At 38.8% G+C, this 12,086-nt stretch overlaps 1 protein-coding gene across 3 annotated transcripts in view; it reads left to right on the top strand.

Annotated features, from left to right (window-relative positions):
- Window positions 1-3,930, top strand: part of LOC139442483 (phosphofurin acidic cluster sorting protein 2-like) — a 133,504-nt gene extending 129,574 nt beyond the window's left edge. For all 3 annotated transcript variants that reach the window (XM_071223294.1, XM_071223293.1, XM_071223292.1), the window contains 3 exons: window positions 1,159-1,379; window positions 1,674-1,781; window positions 2,538-3,930. In XM_071223294.1, coding sequence (XP_071079395.1) covers window positions 1,159-1,379; window positions 1,674-1,781; window positions 2,538-2,656 — 448 coding nt within the window. In that variant the 3' untranslated portion in view covers window positions 2,657-3,930. The remainder of the gene's footprint in view (window positions 1-1,158; window positions 1,380-1,673; window positions 1,782-2,537) is intronic.
- Window positions 3,931-12,086: the final 8,156 nt, after the last annotated feature.

Genomic DNA, 12,086 nt, shown 5'->3' with positions numbered 1-12,086 from the left:
TTCAGTGTTTCTAGATAGGTATCCAAACCACATTTGGCTAGTAGATCAATAACAAGTCAGGTCAACAGGCCTCAAATAGCCCTCTTGTCGCTCCTTCAGCCAGCCTTCTAGGTATAGCCAGTCTTCTAGAGACCACATGTCCATTCAGAATTCCTTCAAACAATCAAACCTGCCATGTGCATGTATACAACCAAGGGCAGATAACTCTAATTCCCATGCAAAACCATTCTGGAAAGTTCCATTGACTGATCTTGACTGTTAATTGAATCTGGCTACGACAATGCTTGACACGTCTTGCAGCGGTAGAAACTAACAATTTTGGTCCACTAGTCCTTATTATGATAATATATAGCAAAACCCTTAAAAATGGCAAATATCTATTAGTCCTTAGGATACCTTAACTATTGGGCAGTTTGGCAAGGACTATGGACTGTATTTTGTCAACAATACGCCCGGGCATCTATTAATTTCATGTAAGTCTGGTTTTGGCTGTTAGCTCAGTCTGCTGTAAAACCAAGCTCTCCCAGACTGAGCATAATGTTTCCACTTGAGTGAGGATGCAAGTGCTCTGAACATCAATATGTGTCTCAGTATTAGAGAAGAAAGTATATGAGAGAGAGGAAGGAAGTTTGATTCACCGATTCACACTAGTGAATCATTGTCTTTGATGTAAAGTTGTGTCTTAAACATGCCTCGAGATACCTTGAAATGAATTTCTGGTAATATAATTAGAAGATAATCAAAGATTGCATGGCAGATTCCTTGGTTAGAAACTGCAATCAACAATTAATCATTTGAACTGATTGAAGGGTACAACAGCAGCTGGGGCATGGTAGGCGTTTAACACCTGATATAATTTTTTCCTTTTCCTGTAAAACATTTGCTATTACAAGACCAAAGCTGATGCTGAGTGATCTGTAATTGAAATTCTTGAGATTCATTTGATTCTGGAAGTCAAACTAACAAGTTCTGATTTCTCCAACTAAACCATGTTGTGGTTGATATATTATTTCCGTCTGAGAAATCAACTGCAACAACAAGAGCAAGAAGTTATCATATGGTTAAAGTACAATTAATGTTGCAATATGAACATTTTTCAAAGACATCTAAGGCATAAGGTCTGAATAGTTTTAGAGAATGTCTTATTTTCTGTTTCAGCCAAAATGCAAACATCAGTCAATTGTCGTCGGCAGAGTTCATGGACCTGCAGGTGGACTACTGGACAACGTCCAGCAAGTCTGACAGCAAGAAGGAGAGCAACAAGTGCTCCCTGAAGACGGCATTCCGCTCCCTTAGTGTGTGTCGTCTTCCGTACCAGGGCGAGCAGACGTCCTCCTCCTTCAGCATGGTTGTGGTCACCCGTGAGAAAAAGCAGAAGAGTGAGTTGTCACAGATGAAGCAGGCTTGAACATACGTTGTCTAAACACGGGTTCTGCTATGTTGACACTTTATTTTGTGCAAGTACTAGCCCGTGGGAATAACGGGTTAGAACAGGTCCCCAGCAATGAATTTCAGGCAACTGGTGTATTCCTAGAATATTGCTTAGTGCAGCATTAAGCAAATACACAAACGAACAATTATTTATGTAATGTTGTATGTACTAAATACAAGAATTTGATATCTGCAACTTTGATGGCAGTATTTATCCTGTTCTTTTGTTACTTATGTTTCAGTTATGAGGATCGGGAAGAAAGCCAAAGAAATTGAGTCCAAAAGCCAAAACATTGACAGTATCAGTCGTCTTATTTGTACTTCCAAGAGCCAGAATTATACTCTGAAAGGTATGTTTGTGTTTCAAAATTTGATGCTACTCTTTCTTTTGAAGTAGTTTGTAGTCCACATTCAAATAAATATCACCAGGGGCCCATGGCAGGGGAATCTGTAACCATGTGAATAGCAATGAATTATTGTTTGATGTCTTTTGAATCCTAGGGAGATGTGATTTATATGATGAAAAGATATATTCCTATACAGTGTCTGACCTCACAGTTTTGCAGATAACTAAGATATTGTTACTTCAGAACAAAATATTCTTATGCCGGCATGTTTTCTTGAGAGGAGTACCAGATCATATTAAAACATAATGAAAATTGGGCTGTCAGAATGCCGGGATGTAAGCAACCAGTCTGATTAAACATAACAAATTTATTTTCGCTATGTTTTTCACTGGTGTGTATTTGTCATAACATGTTATGTTTCGACCAACATACTGGAAGGCTGCAATATATAAGATACGTCTTTCTCTGGTTTCATGACACAATTCCGCCTAATGTACATACAAAAAATTTGGACATAATCTATAAAAATGACTACCTGTAAATGTTCATTAATTTCTGGTGCTCGAAGAAGAGAGCCAGAAATGGGCTTCATGCTTTGTACCCATGATGAGAATCTGGGAATTTTGGCTGGGGTAAATACAGATAACCACTTGGCTGCCCTGCGTTTCCAGGTTAGATATGACAATTGTACACAAAACTCTTTACCCTTCAAATATCTCTGTGGGACATTTTTCTCAAAATATTATTCATCATTTTCAGTGTTGATCGATGGGGTCGAGTGGCCAGGTGTGAAGTTTTTCCAGTTGTCGTCCCAGTGGCAGACACACATAAAGAACTTCCCAGTGGCTGTGTTCAACTCTTACGACTCTGTGTTATAGACAGCAGCAGCAGCAGACTAGTGATTGGTCAATAGGTGAATAACGGAGCTATCTGCCATGTCTATGGGCATTGTCAGGACCTTCATCTCACCAGCCTCGGATTGGAAGATGGCTTGTGATTGAATGTTGGCATTTGAAAACCATGGGAGATGATGTGATAGGACTTGTGTGAAATCACCTGGGTGTTTGTGCTGGAGGTTCATGATGAAGGTAGTCATTCAGTGCAACGCTCACTAAACTTGGACCAGGGCTGCTTTAGCTCATAGTGTTATGTTTGGAAGAGTTGACACTTTGTTTGTCCAGTATGGCTGCTTCCATACATCTATTATAATAGCAAACAACACTTTATAACTGGCTTTAGCTCGAAGTGTAACACTGAAGAAACAACATTTTTTGTGTCAATGTTGGGAGATCCAACATGGCTGCTTCCATATGTCTGCTTTTGTGTATAGCAGACAACATTTGAACTGATTTGATCTGAAACTCTAGTGATATCGTATTCAGCCATTACAGTCTCAGCGACATAGAACTGAGTGACCCAGTCTGTCTGTTCGTCTGTAGTCTGTGTTGGTGATATCATCACACCAGCTTTTCGTTTGCTAACTTAGGTGTGATGTCAATTGGTGCCTAGTGAATATCACACCCCAGAAACAGTACGCCAGAATAACTGGTTTGTTGGAAGGGAGTAACACGTGCTCATAGCATCTCACATACTTGCTACTGTCCTGAAGACAGCAGTGCTTTCAGTGATGCTTCCTATGCTACAGCAGCACTTTTCTTGCATCCCAGGAGGAGAAGGATCTTTGTGCTTTCATTGTTCCGAGCAGGTCTGGTGTGTGTTCTGCTCACAATGTACTTAGCTTGCAGTATTCTCAGCTCTGTGTTGTTTAAACCAACATCATGTTTCTAATTCCAAATGCCTTTTTTCCCCAAGATTGGAGTTCTGTTTATTTATACCTAAAGGAAAGAGGGTTAACCAAAGAAGGAAGAGAAATCCTCTTTGATTTATCTGCCATTGGAGGAGAATAAAAACATGACAGCGAATATCCCAGTGTGATAACTGATAATTCTTCCCAAGTCAGACTTGGTTGCGTATTATTTTGTTTACACCAAGACAGTAACTGATACTATTCGTTTCCTACTGTTTAAAGATTTTATGACTGCATGATTTGTAACACGCAGACCTTCTGCATGGTTCCTGTTATTACGGATTATATGTACTACTCAAAATATGTTAGGGATCAGTTCAAAAATTTGGTAGCATATAAAAAACTTAATTCCTTAAGGGTTTTTTGGGGGGAGGGGGGGGGGCTTAATGGCCATGTAAGTATTCCATCTGACAAAATCAACTTACCGGATTCCTTATGTTTTTGTATAGTAACTAAACTAAACCAATCCTATTTTCATTCATATGCTGTTTGGAGTGGTCATTAAATACATCCAGTCTCTCCACAAGGTTTTGTCATCACTGGCAACAGTGGTAAGTCCATCGTAATATATGATGACAGATTTAATCTATAAAAACCCTACGAAATGATTTTCAAACTTGGAAATTCAATATTTTCAGAATTAACTTTTTAGGGGAGGGAGTGGGGTATATCTCAAAACTTAAGGAATTCAGTTTTTTATCTGTCATCAAACTTTTGAACTGGCCCCTTAAGGACCACCCAATTCTTACATATTATTACTATTGTTAATCTGTAATGCCATGACAGATTAACAATAGTAATAGGAAAGAAATGGTGGTCCTTGTCTTATTTTGAGTAGTATATGTACATAAACCATAGTTTCTGCACATTACCCTTGACAGTCTATTATTAAATAATTTAATAACATTAATATCAATGTATGAAACCAGTACATGATTTCCTGAGGTTTTCGCAATTTCAGTGCATGTGTATTTTCCCATCAGTAGTTATTTGTGTTCATTTGTTTTGACGATTCAACATTTCTTCACATCAGTGCCCACCTGTCATGATAACCCTGCCACTTAGGCTGGCTGTTGTCAACATATGACCACTTGGTTGATAGAAACAAACAACTTGTATCGACTACAAAGACGTAATTACCTATGCTACTTAACAAATGGCTGCTTGTCAATATTTGACCAGTAGATGGCTATTATAGCCTTTTCAAAGCTTTTTTTTTCTGAATTGTTGATGGTCTAAAGGGTTGTTGTTTTTCTCACTTGCATTTTTCTTTATTATTTTGCTTGCGTTATTCTTCTTTTTTTGCTGGGATCAGGGGTAGGGTTTTTGAGGGGGTAAGTCTCATGGTTATTATGGACAAGGTCGTGTGACTGACCATGAGCTTTGAAGCTATGATTATCCTGTGACGTGGATGTCTGTGTGTTCAGAGGAGGTGTCTAAGGTGACTCAAACATGCTTGTATAAGATATGAAAGCAATATTAGAGCTATGAGGGGCGGTGGGGAACCTAGTGTTAAAAGCTTGCATTTGTCACGCTGAGGCCCGGGTACGATTCCCCACATTGGTACAATGTGTGAACCCCATTTCTGGTGTCCCGCATCGTGATATTGCTGAAATATTTTGCTAAAAGCAGCATAACTCAATCTACGATGATTGTTCAAGGGTATGTTAGAGTATGGGTGTGTCATCAGTCGTAGTGCTGTGGTTGCATTTTGAAAAGTCTATGTCATTTGGGCTAGTTGAAATGAGTGCTCTTTGATAACCTTTGTCAAGATACAATATATGTATCTCTATATTCAGTTAACAAAAGCCACATCAAAGTAGTTACATTGAGTCCAACCAAAACTTATTTAATTATCAAACTACCAACCTAGCATTAAATTTCAGCATGCAACAACTCACTCCATTCATAGTGTACCCGTGCTCGTGGGTTTCACCGAAGTGATAAACGTCTGAGACCTGCATCACTTCGGGCTTTCCTCCCACGTTAAGAGGACACACCGTGATGTAACTGGAATACTGTTAAAAGCGGCGTTAAACCAAACTCACTCACGCACCATTCATAGTGCTACATTTACATAATTATGTGTCTAACTGTTCTACCTAGTTCCAGTGTGATGGTTCACGAACTCCAGGTGTAAACCTTGTCGCTATATGTCTGAGATAATGACAATGCAACATTAAATGTTAACCCACACACACCCAATTATAGATACTGGCATAGTCATGCAGTCTCCATCAATTCATATGAGGACAGTTGGGGCAGGGACATGTTGCAACATGCAGGCTTTTTCCCACAGCTCACCAGGGGCGGTCAGGTAGCCTTGTGGTTAAAGTATTCACTCATCACGCCGAAGACCCGGGTTCGATTCCTGACATGGGTACAATGTGTGAAGCCCATTTCGGGTGTCCCCTGCCGTGATATTGCTGGAATATTGCTAAAAGCGTTGTAAAATCATACTCGCTCACTCACAGCTCACCAAGGACAGTCTACTGGACATTCCACGAAGGGAATAGAAATGCTGTCAGGTATTCTTAGCCATTTTCACGAAATGGTAGTCATTATCTTCATGTAACCAATACATGATGGATTAGTGCAAAGCCATGCCTCAAAAGCATTATTCATTTTCTCCTGAAACAGATTCGTTTGATGCGTTTGAAATGCTTCTCATGAGCATTGATTTGAAACAACTTGTATGTCAAACATTGGAAGAGAGTTGTTTTGATTTTGATTTTATTGTGTTATGTTATTTTGCTTTTGTACATGAATTTGTTGTTTTAAGTGCTTAGGGAATTGTGCAATATGATCCCATCTCCCTGTGTGTACATAGGATCTGCTAGGACAATGGGAGGAGTTCAGTTGAGGAGCTTTTCTTCGTGGTGATTTCATTGTTCTTTGAATCAACAAGCATTATTACTCCAGATTTCTGTGTATAAACTATTTATTGGACTATTTGTTTGATATGCTTAGTGATCAAGGAATTATGGATAGATGAAGTTAAGCCTGTATCTACTTGACATGATGCATTACATTGTAACAGAATCTGTATCTCTTCACTGGGAATACTACCCTTGTTTACTGCTTCCTAAACACGCTTTCAGTCACGCCTGAATGAAGCAAGCAATTTCTGAAGTTAGATAGATCAGTGCTTCATTGTATAATCTGTAAGTTTACGTATAATTCTTGACATAGAAATCTATAGAAAAACTATACCTGCCTATCATGTCAGTAAACAAATGACAACTTTGTATGCCACTGAAAATAAGTAAAAGAACACCAGTTCTGTCATATGACTTTAATTAATCTGTCATGTCATGTCATGTCATGTCATGTCAGAATAACTATAATTATATGAAAGAATCGGGTGTTCGTTAGGTTCTTTTGAGACATATTTTTTTTCTTTAATATAACAGTTTCATGTTTCCATCTAAAAATGGCCACCTAGTTGGCTACCTGTTCCAAGAGCAAAAATCTTTTTTGTCCGAATGATAAAATGTCATTGAATGAATTTATTTTGCAGAATAGTTGCGAATTAGTCTCTTGTGATCATGTTGATGTGACAGTTATTGGGCTTCTGAAGATGTATAGTAGGATGTAAGATACTGTCCTCACCACACCACACCTCTTCAGTAGGCAGTTTGTACATTTGGCAATTATGAAATGAAGGGGGAATAAAGTTAATCATGACAATCATTGTACGTGTAATGGACTTGCTATTTTTGCTGTGAACTGTTTTCATTCATAAGATTGGACAGTGATGATATTATTTTGGAGAAGGAATGAAGTGAAACTTGTGCTGAAGCAGGTGCTAGCAGAGAAGCTCTTTAGGTTCAACTGAAGCAGTTTTGAGGAGGGGCGTGTTTGGTGGCGTTGTGCCCTCCATTGTGAAGAATTCTGGTGCTTTCAATGAGGATATTGAGCAGGGTGGAAAACACATGCACAGGCATATTTTGGTTAATATACTACTCAAAAGAAGTAAAGGACCACCCAACACTTTCATATTACTAAAGTTAATCTGTCATGGCTTTGGGATGATCCTTATCGTCTTTTGAGTAGTTCATATACCCTATAGAGATTTCATGGCATTCTATTTGATGTGTCTCAAAGCTATATTGCTTTGTTGTCAGAATGTGCTTTGCTTCTTAACATGGAATTCCAAAATCCACATCAAGCTGAAATCCATATATTTACCATTACATTTCATAAAAATAATTCTCTAGATTCTCATTTACGTCCTCATCCTTTATCCACACTGCTGCAGGGTCCTTGACCTTGCTATATTCTTTGTACACAGCAGGGGCAGGTAACTCGTACCCTATTTCAGTGGCTGTAGTGAAGAAAACGCTCATCACCCACTTACATATCAATAATATTATATTGTAGCAAATCTTTCCTAATGCCTGCTCATGTACTCCGAAACCACAGATCATTAAATATTGCAATGTCAATCACCTGTGCAGATTGAACACTACAAATTCTTTTACTGTTAACACTTACTGCAAGTACAGGTGAAATATATTTGTATTGGTTTCAAAATAGATCTCAATATTATATCTTAAGTTCATGTAATCTGTTTGACTGATATTTGATCCTGTTTTAAGCAAGCTGTTTGATTTCCTCACAATCACACTGTATACATCACAATGCTTTTTGTACTGTGATGAAAGCTGATGGTGGCATTCAGTATTTAGTGACATGTTGATTATCTTGTTTTGTAGTCTCTCTGTAGAATTATGTACTATGTATATATGATTGATAATTATTTAACATTATTATTGGAATCTGTTTTACCATTGAGGACAGCCTATTTTTTGTCTGAAGGACTTCCAGTGTCGGAGTCTACACAGACTTGGACTGACATGTCAAAACTGTTCTATACAAGGAATTAACAGACAACTTGCCGCATTTACCATTACATCAGTACAACTACATCTTTCGTTCAGCTTCATCGAAATTTTGGAATGGAATTTGTTTCATATGTGGAATTTCTTTCAGTTTTCGTTAATCACTCTGACACACACAGACTTTTCCAATATTTCTTTATTTAAGTACTTTTAACTCTTTGACGGATTTTCTTTTGAATGTTGAATAAGTTAGTGGATGCCAGTGTGGTATTCTGTGTTGAAAGATGCTTGTTTAGATGTTCATCTCATGATATAGAATACAATGATGTGTGCTCACCTTTAATACATACTACCCAAAAGTAGTTAAAGAACATCAGATTATTTCATGTTACTATAGTTAGTCTGTCATCCCATGACAGGTTAACTCCAGTAATAGGATGAAATAATCAAATGTACTTTTTGAGTTATATAGGCTTAAAAAACTAATAGTCTTGGTTCTCAGGCACCACCTGCATCATCATAAAGTTTGCCGCACGTTTCATTTTTATTTCCTTCTTTTTTTCTTCTTTTTTTTAAAAACGTCCTTAAATATTCCAAGTCCAACAGTAGACAAATAATGTATTCCAGTATTTTACTCATCAAGGAATACATTGTTTATTGGTTACATACTAGTTTGTACAACCCCCCACACCCCCCCAAAAAAGACACCGCCTGCCCCGCTATATTTTCAAAAAACAATTGCCTGAGAACCAATTCTTTTATTTTTTTATGTCATATATTACTCAATGTTTGATAGGGATAGTCAAATATGTCATTCTGTTTAAATACACACTTGACATATTAAGAGTATCTGTTTTGAGCATCATGGAAATGAAAATAACTTGTTCAAGAGTAATATTCAAGGGGGAAATTAAATCTGGAAAATAAAGAAAATATTCATATTTCTGGGGCAATTTTACAGGGCTCTGTCTGAGTCTTTTTCCTACGCACGTCAAAATGACCAAACTCATTGTGTTGTTTTCAGAATTTGTGACAATATGAAAGTTGAATGTTATTGACCAAGTTGAGGCATGATACAGTTGACTCCCGTGGTCATATATATGGTAAACTCCGAATATAAAAAACGCATCTTAGAAAATATCATTGAACAATGGTAAACTAACATTATTTTCCATGCAAATTTTGGATCCAGTGTGCCCATTTGTGAAGTACTTTTCAAATTAAACTGCTCCCAAAATATACTTGTATCCATTTATTTTCCCAAGCCACCCGTAGACCCGGGGTAAAATGTGTCTCTCCCCCCTCCCCCAATGAGGATTTAGAATGCGTCATCAGCAACCGACAGTTTATGGATGAGGTGGCAGGACTCGATGGCTTGGTTGGTGGCGTGTCAACGTACCCCTTTTGGAGTGGATCGTTGCTCACAATACCAATCACTAGATTGTGTGGTCCAGACTCGATGGCTTGGTTGGTGGCGTGTCAACGTACCCCTTTTGGAGTGGATCTTTGCTCACAATACCAATCACTAGATTGTGTGGTCCAGACTCGATGGCTTGGTTGGTGGCGTGTCAACGTACCCCTTTTGGAGTGGATCGTTGCTCACAATACCAATCACTAGATTGTGTGGTCCAGACTCGATTATTTACAGGCTGGAATATTGCTGAGTGCCCTCGACCTCACCCCCTTTCAGTATTTAGTGATCAGTATTTAATTTGTGGACTGGTTAAGATCCCTTTGAATTCATCATATAACATTAACCCCTGTTCACCTCCAGTGTTTCGCCTTTGACTTGGCAATAATGGGAGTCAACTGCAGTCGTTCTATGAGGGTCCATTCATATTGTTGTCCTTTAAGTTACCAATAATCATTGTTCTGCCAAGTCCAAGTGGTGAGTACACATCAACACAGTTGTGTTCAGAGTTTAAGGTGCTTCCTTGAGTGTAATGCCAATGTAACCAAAGATCAGTCAGAAATAATTCCACTGGTATTCGTATGTCCTTTGTCTACAGTATGCATTACTGTACATGATTCTTGATGATGTGAGAGTCAACACATCATTGTCTGGGACAGCTGTAGCCTTTGGTGACGAAACAAAAGGGCATTCTTTTGTTTAACCAGTAGGTAATGTCTTTACCCTGAAAGCTACACCCAGCTATTGGTCAGGGTTAGACACTGCCACAAGTTAAAACATCGAAGGGCTATTGTTTTTCTCCCAAAATCTTGTGACTCAAACCATGTTTTCAGTCAGGTCGATGGTGGACTTATTGCATGGCGTCGAGCCCTGAATTTGTGATGACAGGGTTAATTTAGCAGGTCATGTTTTGACTGTCAGGATGTTGGTGTGACAGAGGTATTTCTAACCTGCACAGTAATGATCTTCTCCTCGGTAAAGGCCTGATGGAGATAGTTGTGAGATACTGCAATAAGACAGGCTTGCTGTGCCATGCTGTACGCTATGAACCACTGTGGAGTAGAACTACACGGCACACAGCCACACTTGTACACATGTTGTTACTTTATTGTACATGGTATCAAATGTACACGTGTTGCATGAGCAGTATCATGTATGTCCAACACAAGTAGGAATGAATTTTAAAATGAATAAAATTTAAATAAAAATTATGTTTGGTGTATGTTTTGTTTCAAAACAAACAAGATATATTTTCACTGCCAAAAGAAACACGAACCATAGAAACACGAAGTATGTACGTTAAGAAGAGATGTTTCCAATGTGTACCGATCGCCTCCGTGGTCTAGTGGTAGAGCGTCCGCCGGGAGAGCGGAAGGTCCGGGGTTCGATCCCCGGCTGCGTCATACCAAAAGACGTTAAAAGATGGTACTTGTTGTTACCCTGTCTGGCGCTCGGCATTTAGGGGCTAAAACAAGGACTGGTCGGCTCGGAGTCAGTATACTGTGTCTGAGTGGGGTATTCATGTTAAACTGCGGCATGGTATCTCAGTGGGCTAGCACAATAATTCGGCATCAGTCCGGACTAGTACAAGCAGCCACACAAACACACACACGTACATACACGTCGCTATAGAAGTGCAATAATCTTGGACGCGACGTTAAACCCCATTTCACCTCACCTCCCATGTGTGCCACTTAATGACAAACTAACAGTCAGTTAAGTGTTTCCACAGCGTGTCTATATTCTCATCACGATATGCTGCACATGATTTAAAACCTTACACACTAATCCTGCACGAGACAAATGGTGCATCTCGAGTCATGGATCTATGACGTCACATGATGCCTTCATGAGTGTCGGTTCACACAACCGAACAATATTTTTGTTTGTGCATCAAACCAATATAATTCTTCATATATTAACCAACATGTATGTTATTCGCGTTTCTTTTGGTGGTGAGTATACATGCAGATTGTGTGACAACTGCAACAGATACACAAATGTGAGTCTTTCTATCAATCGTGGTGGGAGACTTCCTCCTACACAAGTCTGAGGTTCATCCTGGGTCTTCACAGAAAGTTTATCGACCAAGAGAATGTAGAACCATAAGATCACCACCAGTCAGCACCATACCCGTATTTGTAGTTTTCCCTAAAGTGGTAAACATGGTAAACATCTGAGACCTGCTTCATTCGTGTTTCCTTCCACATCAAGCTGACATGCTGTGATAAAGCTGGAATATTTTT

Source organism: Haliotis cracherodii, unplaced genomic scaffold (assembly GCF_022045235.1).
Source record: "Haliotis cracherodii isolate W230 unplaced genomic scaffold, xgHalCrac1.p SCAF_5, whole genome shotgun sequence".
NCBI lineage: Eukaryota > Metazoa > Mollusca > Gastropoda > Lepetellida > Haliotidae > Haliotis > Haliotis cracherodii.
Note: the sequence above shows the minus strand (reverse complement) of the source record. Positions and strands in the feature narration are given on the sequence as shown.